This window comes from Puma concolor, chromosome C2, assembly GCF_028749965.1.
Source record: "Puma concolor isolate L17-30 chromosome C2, mPumCon1.1.hap2, whole genome shotgun sequence".
NCBI lineage: Eukaryota > Metazoa > Chordata > Mammalia > Carnivora > Felidae > Puma > Puma concolor.
The window spans coordinates 53,041,294-53,060,922 of NC_141675.1; the positions used below are offsets into that span (position 1 = coordinate 53,041,294).

At 46.6% G+C, this 19,629-nt stretch overlaps 1 protein-coding gene across 1 annotated transcript in view; it reads right to left on the bottom strand.

Moving 5' to 3' along the window:
- Positions 1–19,009, bottom strand: part of RARRES1 (retinoic acid receptor responder 1) — a 54,684-nt gene extending 35,675 nt beyond the window's left edge. The window contains exons 1-3 of the mRNA XM_086674600.1: positions 18,652–19,009; positions 3,812–3,874; positions 912–1,095 (exon numbers count right to left, since the gene is read on the bottom strand). Of these exons, the coding sequence (XP_086530726.1) occupies positions 912–1,095; positions 3,812–3,874; positions 18,652–18,930 (526 nt within the window). The 5' untranslated portion in view covers positions 18,931–19,009. The remainder of the gene's footprint in view (positions 1–911; positions 1,096–3,811; positions 3,875–18,651) is intronic.
- Positions 19,010–19,629: the final 620 nt, after the last annotated feature.

Consider the following 19,629-nt stretch of genomic DNA (forward strand, 5'->3'; position numbering starts at 1 on the left):
GTTTGGAAAATTGGATTTTCCAGTAAGTGCAGTCTCAACGGCCGCCCACATGCTCTCCTGAGCGCCAGAACAAATGAGCTGTGCTACGCTTCAGCTGAGTCACTTCAGAGGGCAGGGCTCATTTCTTATTAAAGACGGCACCACTGCCCATTAGCTCTTGACCTAAAAGGAGATAAACTTGATTCCACTGCAGCCTCCAAGCAAGGCCCTGAGACAGGCTGGCTCTCCCAGCCCTGGTGTGGAAGTCTGTGATGGGCACAGTGGGGATCTGGAATGGTGTCTAATCACTTAAAGTTTCCAAAGCCGCTACCAGAAATCTTTAGAAACGTTGCCTCAGGCTTTGGGCTCAACTTGGAAAACTGCACCCCTACGTGCATATCCTATTACAAAGACCTCTACCTTTTCTTTGAAGGTTCAGCTCTTGCTGAACCTTGCCTAGGATGGGAAGTGGGGAGATTAAAGGGGTACTGATAGCTCTTGAGGGCGTTACTATAGCTTCCTGGAGACAAAGAATAGGAAAAGGATACCTCTGCATTTTGTTTCAGTAACAAGGTCTACCACATTCTGAGTTCAAGTGCCACTATGGGGATAAAAATTTAAATGATCATTCTTTTTCTTTTTAATTTTTTTTTATGTTTTTATTTATTTTTGAGACAGAGAGAGACAGAGCGTGAGCAGGGGAGGGGCAGAGAGAGAGAGGGAGACACAGAATCCGAAACAGGCTCCAGGCTCTGAGCTGTCACACAGAGCCCGACACGGGGCTCGAACTCAGACTGTGAGATCATGACCTGAGCTGAAGTTGGATGCCCAACCGACTGAGCCACCCAGGCACCCCACAAATAATCATTCTTTTTAAGATTTAGCAATTATATATATTCCTTAATATAGAAATTCCAGACACTGATTCATACCAGGTATGCTGACTACATCCAAGGGGGTTTTGAGTTGCTTCATGTGCTTGTAAAGCAGGTAATCCTCCTGTTGTCTTTTGTTCTTCTCAATGAGTCGTGTACAAGTCACATTAATGGCCGGTCTGGGTTTCTGATTCCTGAAAAACACTCGAGCGGAACATTTCCCCAAACGTTCCTCACCTTCCTGAAATAAAGATTTTGGAATTAAACACAATGGCTACTGATCCCTCCCCACCCACTCCAATACACAGATACACAAAAGACTGAGAAATTCCCTATATGTGGCAGGATGCGTTGGCATTAATAGATGCAGGAGTCTTGGCTTTGTAGAAAGTGATTTGTGTGCTCACAACTGAATACAACAGTCCTTCACTATTTGCTGTTATTTAAAGTGCTTTCTGACAACCCCCTTATATAATCATGCTGGGCTTACTCCAAAGAAATATCATTGATGTCTATTGAGTACTGCTTGGTTCAAAACTCAAGGTTCTCTACCATGGACCAACAAAATGCTTAGCTGGACCTCAAGCTTGCTAACTCAAACTAAAAGATAACGCTGTCCCCATTAACAAAAATGACAACAGCCTCATACTGCTTTATGAAGTCAGTCCTCCTATTCCAATTTTACAGAGCGAGACACTGAATCTAAAGAGGAATTTACTCCATGTCTCACAGCTAGTAAACGGTAAGCCAGGAATTGAGCTCCTGTCTGTCTGATGCCAGAGCCCTGCCTCTATACTAATTCCATCTCTCTACTCTAGGATCTCATCTGAAAGGAATGTAGGCAGATGCCACCCAAATGGGACTAATTCAAGGGATGTTTTTTGCATTCACATTTAAATGCAGACATCTGAGTATTCTGGGATCATCCTCACTTGGTTTCCAATCCAGAGACATCTGGATCTGGACAACTGGGTGCTGTAAGTAAACATCAAATGTAGGACTCAACTGTCAGACAGTCCTTCTCCATCCTTACAGGTCACACAGATTCCTTACCCCAACAACAAAAAAGCCAGGAACCTATTCCCAGAAAATTGCATGTATGCTCGGAGCATCAACACTGGGCCTAGAATTTGAGGAAGTTTGTGGCCACTCGTCATGGCCCCACCCAGACCCATCCATGGGCCCCTAGTTAAGAACTCCTGTTACAGAGTGCTTGGTTGAGCAGTTCACCTCTTTGTACTTTTACAGTTGTTTACAGTGGATGGTCGTTTAACCTGGATGGTAACAACCAAAAAAGAAATGCCCAAAACTATTTTGGTTTCAACCAAAAAAGAAACAAAAAAGCACAAATTTCAATCAAAATTGGATCTGCTTAATAAGCCCATTTCTAGCACAGTGCTAACTCAAAAAAACTGAGGTGTGCTTTCCAGTGGTTGACTCCCCTCTCCCCCACCCTGAATCCCCTGAGTGCTAGTTTGAATGAGAAGGAGCTTTGGTGGTACATTAAAATCTGAATTATCGGCACAACATAGAAAAAAGGTGAAGGGGGCATCTGGAAGAGGCTTATGGAAGGCAGAAGAAGAGAGGGCTGGCACACAATCTCCTTTGATGTCTAAGCCGTTTCCAGGGAAGAGAAAAGGAACCAGTTTTATTTTCTTTTTACTTTCCTTTTTGTCCCCTCAAAACAGCTCCACAGCTGAATCAAAGCAAAGCACTCTCATCCTCTGAAATGGAACATTTCAATTAGCTAGCTATGCTCTTTACAGAAACCTATTGCCGGTCAAAATGATCTAGGAAATGTTTTCCCTTTAGCTTTAATCTAACTTGCAGTTTGCAATGCTAGGATCAAAGGGGTCTTCTTTAAGCTTTAAGAAAATGCTTAATTCTTAGGTGAAGTAGCAAAGTCAGAATACATTGTTATTTTGTTACAACTTGTCTCTATAGACTGGTAAGCATTCCTCCAGAAGACTCAGTCTGGGTTGCGAGGTGGGGGTCCTGCCCCCCCCAACCCCCAGGAAGGAAGCTCTGCCCCCCTGAGACACTTGAATGTGATGCCGCCTGCTCTGACTCAGCACCACACAGAGAGCATCTGGGCTGGTCTTCTCTCCACCCATGTTCCAGCTGCTGACGTCCAGCTTGGCCCAGCACATGGAAGTTCATCTGGCTCTAATTTCTGTGTGAGTCTTCTGTTTACTCCCTTCCCAAGAATGGACGGGTAAAGGAAACTTGGCAAACCATGGCCTGCTCGGTCAGGATTGTAGGGACTAATAATGCCTGTGGCATACGTTGGTACTGCTCTGTGTTTTACAGAAGACTTCTGTATGGAAGCTCCTGGGTTGGCCTCGTGCTAAGTCGGCCCGCTAACAAGAAATGTCACCAGCTGACAGGAGGAAGGCAGGTTGACATTTGAGAGTGAGTCATTCTAAGCATTCAGAGGTGCTAGAAGAGACACCAAGGGGACTGTGAAATTTCCTCCCAGGGGCAAAGGAAGGAGGTGATGGTGGCTCTGTGGGCTGTTTTAAAAGTAGCCCTGCATAAGGCCATGATGTCGAAGGCCTTAAATACTGAGTTCCTGCCCAGCTCCGTTCTCCAGTTCTGGAGAATAGAAAACGAAGCAGAACAAAACAAATGCAAACCTCTGGGTCACTATATATTCAGATTTTCACCTTTTGTTTTTTAAAAATTTTTTAACATTTATTTTTGAGAGAGGGACAGAGTGAGCTGGGGGAGGGGCAGAGAGAGAGGGAGATACGGAATCCAAAGGCGGCTCCAGGCTCTGAGTTGTCAGCACAGAGCCCAACGTGGGGCTCGAACTCAGGAGCTGTGAGATCATGGCCTGAGCCAAAGTCAGATGCTCAACCGACTGAGCCACCCAGGCACCCCCAGATTTTCCCCCTTTAAAAAAATAAATCCATAGGAGTTGCTAATTGGATACTTCACCAATTATGGCAGCTTACCTCTGGGTTATAGCGATCTGTGGTAAACACCAGGTCAACCTGACATTCCTTCTTTGGATTAACCTGAAACATAGAAACCGAATCTTAGCCTGTTAGAAGTTCTGTTAACATCTTCCTATCCAAGATCACTCTCTTGGGATACCATGGCATGCAAATGGCAGCTATAGCATTTATACTGGAATAAAATCAATGACTTTTTAGAAGGAGAGAATATCTCAAATTTTGGTCTCATCATGACACTCTGCTTGGTAGTTTGACACCTACAAAGGGAGGTTGAGAAAGGGAAATGGTTGTACTGAGGCAGCCAGGTGACTTTGTGAGAGCAGCTAGATGAGAAACAGACGCGTGCATGCGGGTTGGGGGTGAGCACCTCTCCACGGCCTTCCCTGGGCGCAGGGCTGCAGCTGTGAGGCAGGTGGGGGCGGCAGGGGTGGTCAACAGGGGAGCCAGGAACAAGGGTGTACCCAGTAATAAATAAGGGGTTTTCTGATGGCGAGAAGTGAAGACAGAGAGGTGGGGCAGGAGTGGCTACTTTCTCTAAGGCTGCTGAGGAGCTGCCCTGAAGGGGGCCTCAGCTGAGCTGGAAGGGACAGCAGGGAAGCAGCCGCCCCCAGACCCAGCAGGCAGACAGGACCTGCCAGCGAGTCAGGAAGTCTGGGACAGGATGGAGTACCGACCCTGACTCTGAAGAAGTCCTCAGCTTTATGCCCTCTCCTTCCCCCAGCAGCTTTCACCAGCAGGCACACTTCTAAACTTTGGGAATGCCTGTTTAGCCTTTTAGACTTTGTAATCACTTCCAATGCCTATTTTTAGAGTATACAAAGCCATATCACTGAGGCAATGTAAACGGTTTAGAAGAGCTTTATGCTATTTGCCATTAACCTTTTTTTTTTTTTCAGAGAAAAATGATCATTCAGTACAAGGAATATTTTCTAGAGGATATTTCTGCTGCATGGAGCTGAAGTTATTTCATATAGTCTTAAGGTAGACTTTGGAAACATTGATTTCCTTTGAATCTTAGCCCAGGAACACAACAACCAAACAGGACTATGATTTTAAATAGGCAGATATCACCCACTCCTAGTTCAGATCCTTAAAAAATTCTAGAAAGCTGGAGAATGGAGGGATAGGATTCTCTGGCAACTGTTTGTGTAAAGAATATTTAAACATGTGAATGTATAGATGTTCCTGGGGCAGAGGGAGCCCCAAGAGCACTATACAGAGGCAGTTTTTTTAGGGCTCATTTTCAACCTTGAAAAAGTTCTGGTGTAAGTTGAAATATTGATTTCAGTTTACAGAATTCATACACACAAATTTATCTTCACTCTCTTTCACTGTTTGCCGCAGACCATGCCAATCACAGGGTGGGGGTGGAGTGGGGAATGGGATACAAAGAAATACCACATCCAGTCCAGCCTTACCAGAGACCTACTTCTTGTGTGGGAACAGGCAAGTCAAGAGAGACATAGAGTGCTCATCAGTGTGGCTGACAGCTGCACAGGTGCAGGGTGCTAAGTGCGGAAGGCTTTCTATGGAGAGTAGGGCCTGAACCAGTTCTTTGAGGAAGAGGTACTGACCAGGCAAGGGTGTGGGAACAGAATATAGGGGCTGGCATTCCAGGGGAGGCAATGAAGCTAGAAAAAAGGCTGTGTGGGAGGTTGGCACAAGGTCATGGAAAGCCTTTTTTTTTTTTGAGAGAGAGAGGGAGACAGAGAGCATGCAAGCAGAGGAGGGGCAGAGAGAGGAGAGAGAGAGAATCCCAAGCAGGTTCCATGCTATCAGCACAGAGCCTGATGCAGGGCTCCAGCCCATGAATGATGAGGTCATGACCTGAGTCAAACTCCAAGAGTTGGATGCCTAGCTGACTGAGCCACCCAGGCATCCCTCACTTCTTTTTTATTTTTTTTAAATGAAGAGAATTTGGAACTTCATCCTGAACTTGGGGGTGTCCCAGTAAACATAGCTACAGTAGTTAGAGTGTTGGGAAGCCTAAGATAGGGTATTAGAAGGGCTTAGTGCCTGGGTCAGGGTAAAAATTTAGTGTATGTTCACTTATCGTTAGTAAAATCTATAGACACGAAGGAGAGAAAAAAATCTGTGCTAGAAACGAGAGTCTGGCCACGTTCCAGGCTACGGAAGAATGTCAACACGGTCTCGAGGTTGCTTTTACTTTGGTTTACTCCTGCCTGGAGCTCCCTGTCTCCGTAACTCCAGAAGTTTGGGGTCTTTGCTGCCCAAGTTAAAGAAACACAGGGAACTGTGGGCTTGCTGCCTGTGACTCCCACACCACACCGGCACCCACAAAGAACCAGTCCTCACAGAAGGCAGCACCTCTGCTTGCCAGCAGGTCCTATGCCTTGAATCATTTGTTGCACCAGCCCTGGGGCCCTCTCCCCAGCTACATGGGGAACCTTTCATCTGCACAGAGGCCCCCTGAGTGCAGCCCTCCTGCACAGGAGTCAGGGACCCCCTCAGGCTGCTAGTGGGGGGATGGGTGGGATGGGCAGTGAGACCATTCATGAGAAAAGCAGGAGGAGGCAGAGTTGACAGGTACAACCTTTGGTGCCCAGGAACATGGGAGAGGAGCTGAATGTTACAGAGGTAGATTCAGTGGAGGTAGAGTGGGTGTAGCCAGGGAATTGGATGCAAACCCCCAGGGGAGACATACGTGTACATAGAGAAGAATCCTGAGGACCACCAACCTTCAGATCAATAATGCATTAGGGCATGCTTATTCACCATACACAAGGATTCACAAAGGTCTTTCTTATCCTTGACACAACTGTGCAGATTTTAAATAAACTACCCAAGATAGTATTTGAAAACAATTTTTTTTTGAAAACACATGGGGGCAAAGTGAGGTACATACTCTTTGTAGGGAAAGAAACAACTTGATTAACAAAGGCTGCGAGCTGAGTCAGAATGGAGCCTGTCCATTTGAAGAGTTATTTTCCTTGCTGATTTGATTTCCTTAGTTTGTTTTAATGAGGCACTCTTAAAAGCATCTACGTTTTGTCCAAAATAAGATTTTTATATTTTGGGTTGGACTTTATCATTTATCAAGACGCAGCGCTTTTATCTCCCAAAAACGCCTCTCCCTCCTCCCTTTATGAGTCACGAGCTCCTCTGAGGTAGCTTTGCCGGTCCTCGTGAGATAAGGCCTATGGGCACCAGCAGCAGGAGCCAGTGCCTTCTCTATCTGGGACACTGTCTCGTGCTCCTCTGGCCTGGCTGCTGCAGGATTGTGTTTCACTCTGGCGGTTTTATTTTTTTGAGAGAGAGGGCACAAGTGAGTGAGGGGCAGAGAGAGAGAGAGAGAGAGAGAGAGAGAGAGAGAGAGAGAGAGAATTGGTGCTTACCCTAAGTGGGGCTTCTGCGTTACCTGCAGCAGGACTCAAACTCATGAACCGTGAGATCATGACCTGAGCTAAAGTCAGATGTTAATGACTGAGCCACCCAGGTACCCTTTTATTTTTTAAAATATCTTATGTTTTAGGGGCACCTGGGTGGCTCAGTTGGTTAAGCATCCAACTTTGACTCAGGTCATTATCTCATGTTTCATGGGTTTGACCCCCATGTCGGGCTCTGTGCTGACAGCTCAGAGCCTGGCGCCTGCTTTGGGTTCTGTGTCTCCCTCTCTCTCTCTGCACCTCCCCCACTCATGTTCTGTCTCTCTCATTCTCTCAAAAATAAATAAAAACATTAAAAAATAAATAAAAATGTTAAGTCCAAAGTAACACAGTATGGATGTCCTCACCCCATATCTGAAACTTAGGTCTTTGTTTTTCACAGTTAGTGGGATTAGATTTGAGGAGTGTGGTAAACTCACTCTATGTGGTTTCGAATTTAGAAGTTCTGTTCCCGGCATGGAGCCAACCTCTTCAGGTTGGGTGGTGCTCCCTCTGCAGCTGGCACAAGGGTTGCTACAGCCACATGGTGCAAAGCTAATCCATTCATTCACAGCTATTAAAAAAAAAAAGAAAAAGCTAAATAGATATTTTTTGAAAGAGCCCAACCTAAAACCGGGACAACAGTTCTGGCTTTTCTGAGGGAAGAAGTGTTCCTGGAATAGCAGGTCACAGTGTTCATACCCTTACGTCCCGACATTGCCCATGTGTCCAAATAGGAGACACATTAGGAAGTTTTATATCTGTTTCTTAAAGCACAGCAAGAGGTACAACACATTGTTCTAATATTTTCTGGAATATTCTTTCTTTCATGAAAAGTCAGCAAACAAAGCAAATGACCATGTGACTGTATAACCTGAATGAATTAGCAGCTCTTTGCTACAGATTTCTTTTTAATTATGTATAAAGGAGGATTTATGGGCTATAGCCTGGAACAAAATGCTTTATAATCAGGGATGACTAATGACATGGATTATATCTAATCTGGTGTGTGTGTGTGTGTGTGTGTGTGTGTGTGTGTGTGTGTGTGTGTGTGTGTTATTTCCTAGGTTTCTTGGTTTTGTCCCCTCTGGCCACGAGGAAAGGCAGCCACCTCCCATGTGTACTTTCCACATGCTGAGCCTCACAAGGGCTCTTTAGGGGAATGATTAGCACTTTGATTTTGGGCTTCCCTTTCAGTAGGGAGGGAAACAGGCTGCTTTTAAAGTCCTGTTTGAGAAAGCGTACAAAGGAAAGTATACAAAGGATGACTGAACTCAGCACACTAGGCTTTTGGGGGCAGGGTAAGAGAAATGCTCCTCGAATCCTTACCCAATCAGTATCAAGTACTCGCATGTGAAGCACCCTGCTAAGCCACCAGGAAAGGACAATGATAAAGCTATAATATATACAATGAGCTCTCACTACATGCTTCTTGTGGTTCTACACAGTGCCTTGTATGATCACATCACAAGAGCCCTTTGGGGTAGATACTACCGTTGCCCGTTTTAAAGATGAAGAAATGGAGTCAACCACCCAAAGTCACAGAGCTAGTAAGTAATAAAGCCTGGCTCCTGATTGCTGCTTTTCCCTTATATGGCTCGGAGGTTGTACTAACAGAACCAGCATCCTCCAAGAGAGGGTGGAAAGAAAGCTCTGTAATGTGTGCATGGGGTGGGGGGGAGGGGAGGGGGCAGGAGGAGGGAGAGTGACTGGTTCCCACAGACAAGACCACCAAGCCTGGAAGGGAGACAGCCAGACCCGGCATGTGTATCAGTTTCCCAGGGCTGCTGTAACAAAGAACCACAAATTGGGTGCCTTAACAGAAACTGATCCTCTCACAGTTCTGAAGGCTACAAGTCCCAAATCAAGCTGTTGTAAGGGCCATGCTCCCTTGGAGACACTGGGTGGAATCCCTCCATGCCTCTCCCCAGCTAGCTTCTGGTGGTGGCCGTCAATCCCCAACATCCCTTGGCTGCAGCTGCAACATTTCAGTCTCTGCTCTGTCTTTAAATGGCATTTTCCTGTTTGTGTCTTCATGTGGTCATCCTCTATGGACATCGATCATCAGATGTAGAGCCCACACTAATCCGATATGGCCTCATCTTAACCCAACTGCATCAGCAGAGCCTCTATTTCCAGGGAGGGTCATGATCACAGGTAGGCGGCTTAGGACTTCAATATTTTTTTTTTTTTTTTGAGGACACCACAACCCACAACAGCATGGAAGTGAAGATGATCTGAGATTTTGCAAGCCGCCCTGGATACACTGTGGCAGGTAAGGTATAAAGGGGCGCACGAGCCAGTGCAGGTGGGGAATTCTCCAGGGAGGAGAGAGACCGAGAGAAAGGGAGCAGGCACCCAGTACAAGGAAGGGAGTGTGAGCCCTGGCATGGAGGTGAGCAGCCAGGTTGAGAAATTGGCAAGTTCACTGAGGGATATACTTGGAGTCAAGGTTAAGAGGGTAGATTGGGGCCAGCTTAGAGAAGGCCTCTTACAGAGACTTTGTTCTGGAGTGATGGCTCTAAAACAAGCTGCAACAGAGACTCTTAGAAGGCCTGCTAAAGCACAGCATGCTGGGCCTCACCTCCAGAATTCTGATTCAGCAAATGTGGGATGGGATCTGAGAATCTGCACATCAATGAGTTCCAGGGGATTCTGCTGCTGCTGCTCTGGGGAAGACCATTAGAGGCCTTCTCTCTAGGCGCAGAGTGAAATCACTGGGGCTCTGAGGGAGGGGTAGAAGTGACAAGTACCTCTCCATGTGACAGTCACTAGAATACAGCTGAATGGGGAACTGAGCACAGGACAATTCTGAGGGCCAGAGGCTATCATGGGGACCAAATGCAACGGAGGAATGTGAACTCAAGGTTTGGTTGATGTAGTGCTTCTGGCAATTAGGTCATGGGGCCTTATCCAAAGGATAAGGATACAAAAATGCTGATTTGAAGGGATACATGCACCCCCCACGTTTATAGCAGCACTATCAACAATAGCAAAGTTATGGAAAGAGCCCAAATGTCCATCAACTGATGAATGAATAAACAAGATGTGGTATGTGTATATATACATATATATACATATATATATATATACACACACAGAATGGAATATTACTTGGAATATTACTCAGCCATCAAAAAGAATGAAATCTTGCCATTTGCAACAATGTGGATGGAACTATATAGGGCATTATGGTAAGCAAAAGCAGTCAGAGGAAGACAAATATATGATTTCACACATATGTGAAACTTAAGAAACACAAGAGATGAACATAGGGGAAGGGAAGGAAAAATAAGATAAAAACAGAGGAGGAAAACTATAAGAGACTCTTAAATATAGAGAACAAACAGGGTTGCTGGAAGGTGGGGAGTGGGGATGGGTTAAATGGGTGATGGGCATTAAGGAGGACACTTGTTGGGATGAGTAATGGGTGTTATATGTAAGTAATAAATCACTAAATTCTACTCCTGAAACCATCAGTATACTATATGTTAACTAACTTGGATTTAAATAAATAAATTTAAAAAAATACTCTAGGGAAAAAAAAAAAAAAAGAAAGTGAAGATGGTGGGTCTAGCCCCTGTTTCAGGGAGTGTAATCGGTAAGCTCTATGACAACACAGGATGTGCTCTTTTGCAAGCAGGAGCATTCAAAGAGGGCACTCTGGACAGAAATAGTTCCAATTAACAAAACATTGAAGAAAGTTCATTCCCTGCCTCCTATTACATGGAGAGCTACTTTGACATGTAAAGACATTTACATACACATGAAGAAGTTAAAACTATCCATTCTAATACTCTACGAAGTTATGGCTTATTTTCAGTAAAAAAGCTGCTTAATATAAAACACAAAGGTTTGTTTTCACGTCAATGGATCAAATATTTTTCTTCCAGCGTGTATCTGGACTATCTTTATATTAGATACTACCCCATGTTTGTTTGTTTAAAGTCAAGTCACTGAAATATTGATGTGGATATTAGAAATAAACCTGAGGAACTTAATGAGGGATAGAGAATATTTATTTATTCCATTTTAGAAACCTAAGACTGCCTTTAAACTCACTCAAAACTTGGAACCAAGTAAAGAGCAGGGATGGCGTCCCCAAGAAGCTTTGCTGTCACCTGCCATGGGGAGGCCATGAAAATGCTGGGACTCTGGGGGTTTTTAAAGACCTGATTCTGCCAAAAGCTAATTCTTAGAAAACAAAACCCTGTGCTTTGGAGAAATGCTGTCCTTGTTTTTCCTCTCTTTGCAGTTGGTTTCTAACCACAGTCCCTTCATGTTGCTTTAGAGGCAGTGGTGACAACTTTAAGCATCATGCTTTCAGGTCAAGGGAGTGGGTGGTGGGGACGCCTCTAGCTGTCAACCAGTTCCCAGGTGATTGTAATATCCCTTCCCACACACACTGGGCCTTGCTGGCCTGACAGACTCCACTTCTAAATGTCCCCTCCATCCTTCACATTCGGTAAGAAAATATAAATGCCATGCCATTTCAGTAAAAGCAAACTTCTTCATTTTGTAAGGTTAGTTTTATGAGTCAGGCTTAGTTGGAGACAAGCAAACAAATCAGTTGTGGATAAAAATTGCTGTGCTGTTCTTATGTTCTGGACAGAAAGAGCTTCAGTGTATTACATTATACTCTGGAATTATTGCATTTTCTGTCTCTTAGGCAATGCCATATAAAGCAAATAGTATATGGAGCAAAAGTCAGTGACCTTCAGATCACGCCCCATCCCATGGGGTCCAAGGAGACCTTTGCACGTGGACACTTTGCTTTATTAGGTTAAGTAGCAGTGGATAGAAAGACACAGAATGCTGTTTAGCCAACTCTGGTTACAAGTTCTTGACCCTTCTAAAGAAGTTAAAGTGGAAGTGGCCAGGGACAGTGTTACCCTTGGTTTCCCCTCTAGCTCAGGGTGTGGCTGATTAGAAAAGGTGGTTGTAAGAGGGATACTAAGTGTTGGGTCCCCCTCATTCTTCTAGAAGGGCTGGAGTAGGTCAGGGCCTGGCCTAGCTTGTATTCCAGAGGGCCAATGGTCCCATCACCCTTCCAGTTACCTTTAATTTCATTGAACAAATACATAATAATTTGTCTCTTACAGGACCCTCTGTCAGAAGAATGGAGGAAACAGAGAGGTTGTCTTCCATAGTATAGAAACAGACATACTCCTGTTGAGGAGCGAGAACAAAGCTGCCTACGGTCAAGTACCAAGACTGTGTGTAAAGGGCAGACATGTTTGGAGGCGAGGAGATCACTAAGGCTGCAGAGATCAGCCAGACAAGAGGTGTGAGCAAGAGCTGCCATTTCTTGGGGACAGTCCCATGTCCAGCAGTGTGGTAAGTACTTGCATGAGCCCACAGCTACCCCAGAAACTGGGTGATGTAGGCAGAATAATGGCCCCCAAAGATGCCCGCCTCCTAATTCCTGGAACCTGTAAATATATTACTTAACATAGCAAAGGGGACTTCACCAACCGGAGGCTTGAGGATCCTCCAGTTAAGGATCTTAAGACGGGCAGACATCCTGGATTATCCAGGTGGAATATTTGCAAGAGTTATTAGAAGCAGACAGGAATGAGGCACCTGTGTCTTCCTCTCTCTCTGACCCTCCTCTGCTCACGTTCTGTCTCTCTCTCTATCAAAAATAAACATTAAGAAAATGAAAAGAAGCAGATGGTTGTGTTGTATTCAGGAGCTGCTTTGCTGCTGGCTTGGAAGATAGAAGCATGAGCCAAGAAACTGGACTAGGCAAGGACACAGATTCTCCCCTAGAGTCTCCAGAAGGAACACAGCCCTTCCAACACCTTGATCTAGCCCAGGGAGACTCACTTGGGCTTCTGACACCCAGAATTGTAAGAGAATAAACGTGTGGAGTTTTTTAACCTACAAAGTTTGTGGGTATTTGTTACAGCAATGAAACTAGTTATAGATGTTAGGGATTCTTTTTAAGATTTTTTTTAATGTTTATTTTTGAGAGAGAGAGCGAGCGAGTGAGCAGGGAAGGGGCAGAAAGAGAGGGAGACACAGAATCCGAAGCAGGCTCCAGGCTCTGAGCTGTGAGCACAGAGCCTGACGCGGGGCTCAAACCCATGAACTGGGAGATCAAGACCTGGGCCAAAGTCTGACGCTTAACTGACTGAGCCACCCACTACTATTAGTGATTCTTTATGTGTTCTTCATGGGCAGGTCCTTTTGTGACCATCATGGTTTTACATACCCCTTGCAAACAGTTACAAGACCCCTTGATAACTTGACTTTACTGGTTAGAAACATCCTGAATAACCAAAAGAAGTCACTTAGAGTGCAGACTTCCTATGGCTACTGTTCTCAACCACTCCTGTAGGACCAGCTCTGTAAAAACTCCTTCAATTGAGGCACCACTGCAAAGGCAACTAAATGCCAAGGGTGCATGTGAGAGGATAAATCTCTAGGGTGACTCATTGTCCATACACTGAGATCAAAGGTCAGGTTGGATTTGGGACACTGTGTGTGTGTGTGTGTGTGTGTGTGTATTTAACATTCTGTGCCTCATTAATCAGTCATTTTAGTGTTGAGAATTTATATTCTATCTCCAGCAGAACAGCCTAGGCTGTTCAAGGAAGGATGTGCAACCAAGCCAGACTCCTGGTGGTTAGGTTCATGACCCACCGCCAGTGATCTTTAAATGGGGCCGCTGCTCATAATCTGTGATCACACACATCCCTGGCTATGACACCACATGTGGCGAGACAAGTGGAAAGTGTTGTGGGATGGTAAAAAAATGTTTATGGTTCAAAAACAATTCATTACAAGCTGGTCAAAAGCATTCCTACTTACTAGCTCATCTGGGTGCAGTTGGCTTGGGTGAGTGGGGCTAAGTGCCAAAGAGGCCAAGGCCTAAGTTTATCATCTGGGCCAGATGGCCTTTCCCATCCCACGCTAAACCCAGACTCTGCAGTCAGAGCCTGCAGACCAGATGGGTGCTGTAGTGAGAGGTTGGGTGGAGACCTTGGGTGCACCTGTGCCTTTTCAGCACAAGGGATGCCTGGGAAAGAAGGAGAGAGTGTATCTCTGTTTTGTGGTCTCAGGATCATTATGTTTCATTTCCCAGAGCAGGGTGAGGGCAGTGAGGAACACTATGCTCATCTTGCAAATCCCACCCGGGTTCTTTCGTGATGGCTGTAAAAGCAGTTAGGAGACTTCCTTAAGTGAAAGTATAGATTGGAAAGTGATAAAGGAAGGCTTTTCTTAGTAGAGCAAGTGCTCTCCTAAATGCCTGTGGCTCAGCAGACAGGCTCTGTGGGTGGGTACCCACAGTAGCCCAGCCTGTCTGTCCCACTGGTGGCCCGAGACTTACCAAAAGTCCATTGTTTTGCTCCCAAACTTGCTCCTGCCAGGTGTGGCTATTATCTAATTGAAAATTAAGTGTCAGGTAAACTGGTGAAGCGTGGGTGTGAAATAGAAGTGTCATGTCCACAAAATCCAAGGTAAATTTGTAGAAGGAATTGATGAAGTCTCTAAAACTCTTGCTGTTGAATTGGGTGTGGGTGAGTCAAGACTGAGCAAGAAAGAAGAAAAAAGGGTAAAAGTAGAGGATTATGCGCTGTATCCTTTGCAAGTGCTCCCCTGCACTGTAAGTAAACCAAAAGGAAAGACATGGGTGATCCACAACGGCTGAGTTTTCTTGCTACAGAAACTGCAAGGGGTGACAGTTAAAAGGCCCTTGCCCTGTACCAAAAAATAGGTGATTCATTTATATTTATTGATTTTAATTTAAATAGAAACATTTGGGGTATGGGCCTAACCTCCCTCCCCCAAACAAATGAACCAAGAAATGTAAGAGGGCATTCACCCTAAGTGACCAATCCTCAAACAATGGCTGATTCCTGAATGGGTGCCTTTCTCATGAAGTATGTGCACACAAAGATCTTTAAATGTCAGGGAAGGGCTGGCTGGCCTCTCATCAACTGCTAGGGGAAGTGGTCTCAGTACTTGCTGAGACTTGTCTCAGTGTAAGGGGCAGCCTCTTAAGGGGAGGGAGGAGTCAGGAGTGGGGCTGATCCAGGATATCCCGGTTATCAACCCCAAACTCTCCCACCACCCTGCACTGTGGGTAATGAGGCTGTGCTACATGGTATCAGAAAAACAGAAGTTCCCTTGGTGGTGGAGGGTAGTGTAAAGCCAGAAAAGAGATGCCACCAGGTAGGGCAGTGAAGGAACACAAGCTGTGGTGTGTGATCTCTCCCTACAATCCGTAAACAAACCAGAATGCCTCTTTCAGCAGCTAGCATTGATTTCTTTTCAAAACTTGGCTACATTTCCTACCACAGCTATCACTGCATTTCACCACGAGAGGGCAACAGTGTTTCTAAAATGAGGGATTTTTGCAGAACTAAGAAATCACTTAGAATCCAGGAAATTTCCAGGCGAGAAGAGATCTTAAAAATCATTTGGTTTACTGGCTTTCAAAATCTTCTTAGCTGAAACCAAGATCAAGAATTTCATTCTCCATAATCACCTAGTTCATACATGTATATTTGAAACACATCTTAGATACTATTTACTCTTTCTTTTGCAACACACTCCAGTAGTGTGTATTCTAAACAATTTTGTTAACACATCTACAACCTACTAAACTGATTTCTTAACCCAATATGGGGGCCATTATTTTGAAAACTCCTGACTTGGTCCCTGCTTCTCATCTTACAAAGGGGTGCAGGGACCTCATGGGTGGAGAGGGCTCCCTACTGGCTACACTTCTCACACATACCCAGCCACCTGCTCACCCTGGGCTCAGTCATGGATGAGGGACATTGTGTAGCAAGTGAGCACTCACTCTGGAAATGCACTGATTGAATCAAGAATGCAGACCCGTTTTGGGGATTTACTATTTTTTTACTTCTTGTCCATACTATGACTGTTCTTGTAATTAAAGCAGAAATTCCTTAAGCCACTATGCTGAAAGTTCCATGCAGGTGGTTGGTGTCTGTGCTCCTCATTCACGTAGCTGAGACATTGCTTCAAAACTGAGTGAATCTCAAAGAGGGTTTCCCCGATGATCCCAGCCCAATCTGAATTGGGGCCATAATGTGTAGCCCAGTGTCTGGCACATAGTAAGTGCTCAACAAATAACTCATAGATAAATGGATCACCCTCAGACAGTATAATGGTAACTCACATTTTTATACTTTACCACTGGTACTTGTATCATCTTATAGAAAGAACTCTTAAAAATTGCCTAGCATGGGCGGCAGAACATGGATTATTTCCACTCCAAATGAGGGTATAACCAGAGAAGACATGATCTTTCTTCTCTAGGTTGTGTGGCTCACTGGAGGTAAAACAGGGGCTAGAATATGGGTTCCCTACAACACCACACCAATTGGTCACCCACATTCTGGAAAGGCAGCCCATGGCAGCTCCCCAGTAGAAACAGCACACACACTCAAGCCGCCCCCTGCTCTGCTTCTGCTACCCCGCAGGATTCTGGCAGGCCACTGCCACAAATTTAAGACACACTTTGCCCCTGGCTGCCTTGATCACCCTTGAAGGGGGGGGGGGGGTCTGTCTTCACTTAGTGGTGATGTTTCGAGGTGGCAGAGGAATGGAGGGAAAATTTCACCAAATTGCTGGGAAAAACTGAAAACACTTTAGCCTCTGGAAATTCTTGGCCCTGAAAGTCACTGAGCTCGCCTTCCTGGCTCCTTGATCTAAAAACACTTGTGGGGCTCCTGGGTGGCTCAGTCGGTTAAGCATCAGATAGGCTCAGGTCATGAACTGGTGGTTCGTGAGTTCGAACCCTGCATTAGGCTCTGTGCTGACAACTCAGAGCCTGGAGCCTCCTTTGGGTTGATTCTGTGTCTCCCTCTCTCTCTGTTCCCCCCCCCCCGCCCACTTGCACTCTTTCTCTCTCTCAAAAACAAAGATTAAAAAAATTTTTTTAAAACATGTATAACCATTTTCAGACGAAATGTAAAGGTAAACCAAATGACAATAGGAAGTTATCCTTTCTTAGGGTCAATGCCCTGGATTCCCCTACGTATTAACTCTTCCTCCCCCATCTCATGCATATCTGCTTCTAATGTGTTGATTTACTCCCCCACCGGTTTTTTGTTTGTTTTCGTCAAAAGGAGAATCTCCTTAAAATTCAGGAACGTTATACTATTACTGATGAAAAACACTGAGTTCTTTGTGGAAGAGAAGAGGAATTTTTACTTAACTCACTTGTGTTTTGAGAGCTTAGTTTGATTATTTTGTGAAAGATGCCAAGTATTTAATCTTTCTTTCAAGGGGATGACTAAATGCATAAAAAAGCAAAGTGTTATTATTTAGCTTTTATGGTTTTGGAAGGAAGAAAATAATTCCTGAATTTGAAAACCGAGCTTGGTTTTCTGTAAGGAACCCTCCTCAATGAAAACCAGGGAGCAAATCTTCAGGGACACTCTTTTTGGGCTCTGGGAGGTGGCTACTTGGATAGAAAGTTCTCAAGCTCTGTTTCTGCACTTCTCTGTTGGACTAGTAAAACTGAACAACTTTCTCCCTGAGCCAGTAAGGATTGTCAAAACAGGTGAGGAGAGTAGGTTGCCTTTTTCTAGGAAAAATTTTATTTCAGCGGTCAATAAATTTAACAACCTCAGGTACAAGATTAAGTCTTTGACGAACCAAGGCTGAGTTTCCAAAATGTCCTCTCCACCTCTGTATCTGACACCAAGTCTAGAGCAATCTAGAACAAAAATCCTACTGCCACTCTTTAGAACTAATTTATAGGAACTCCCGAGTGGCTCAGTCGGTTTAGTCGTTAAGGGTCATGCTCTTGGTTTCAGCTCAGGTCATAATCTCATGGTTCCTACAGCCAGAGTCTGGAAATTGGCAACCAAATAACGAGCTGCCAAATTCTCATTCATTGCATTCACAGGGAAAACAGCTCTGGTCCACTCACTCCCCTTAAAGCAGACGCCAGTATTACCAAGGTTTCTGCCCAGGCCAACGCGTAAATTCCAACCACATTACCCTGAAGCCCTTGCAGGGTCGTCTGCAATTAAAAGGCACTCTGTCCACGGTCCGCAGGGGAACTGGCATAGTTTTTGGAAATCCCGCCCAGGACTTCTGTTGGGGCCATGGTGGGCCGCGCAGCGACCACCCCCTTCACAACCACCTCTGGGTACTCCCAGACAAGATCCAGCCTTGCCTTTGGGGCCTGTTCTTCAGTTTCCCCATGCACCTCTTTCCCAGGAATGGGAGCTGCCCTGTAAAAAAAATCTATGGTCTCATAAATGCCGAAAGGGCCACCCAGCTTTCTGCGAACTGCGCACAACCACGGACCGCTCCACGGCCTGAACGCTTCGCGGCCGCCGATCTCCCCCAACGCCGTACTCCTCACAGACCCACTCTCGGATCCGCCGCTGGGCGGGCAGGCGCGCACACAAGTGTCACTGCCCCCACGGTGCGCCGCCGCGTGGCGCCAGCACTTACCCTGGCGCGGCCCTCCAGCACGTCGGCCAGCACGCGCAGGGTGCTGGGCGAGCCCGCGCGGAAGTTGACGAAGTGCAGCGCCGCGCGCGCCGCCTGCTCCAGGAGTCCGCGCGGGAGCTCCGGGTCCTGGCGCCGAAGGGAGTCCTCGGGCTCCCCGGCCCCCGCGGGTGCCGCCGCCACCCCTTGCAGGGCGAGCGACAGCAGCAGCGCGAGCGGCAGAACCGCGGCGCGCGGGCGCCCGGTCCCAGAGGCGAGCGGCGGTTGCAGGCGGGGCGGCATGGACGCGGGAGAGCGCGGCGTTCGACGGACAGGCTCCAAGTGAGCTGCGCCGGCGCTCGAGGAAATAAGGCCGCGGCGGGCCACTCCCCTCCGCCCTCGGGGCGGCCCGCTGCCCGGAGCCCGGGTCCGTGCCCGGCCGCGCCCTCTCGGCGCTGCTTCCAGCCCCTGGGCCCCTCCGCCCCGCCCCACTCCGCCCGGGCCCCAGCTTTCCGGCTCGAGGCCGGGACGCGGCGGCGCCTCAGCGGCGCGGGGCTGGAGATGTCCAGCCCCGGCTGCGCTGGCAGGGGACGAGGGGGGCAATGGAGACTCCTTCCCCGAGGGAGCACGACTTGCCCGCCGCCACCCTGCGCCGCGCCCCCAGCCCAGTCCGTGAGCCGGCTTCTCTCCTCTGCAGTTGCTGCGATTTCGAAACCCTTCGGGTTTTAGAACCTGCTTCAGTTCTCCAAGGCTTGGAACTTCGGTTTCGCACACAGTGAAATTGGGGGCCGTGGAGAGAAGTGGGAGAGACGCAGCCAGCATTGATGGGGGTCCCTGTGGCACAGTGACGTTGGAACTGGGACAGGTCTTCAGAAAGCTGGGGCTGGAGAGGAGGCTGTAAGTGGTCAGCAGGACCTTCACCCCCTGGTCATTGCGGGGGTGAGGGTGGTTCAGGTGAAGACTCAGGCCCCTATTTGGGTGAGTGAGTCATGAATTGTTGGT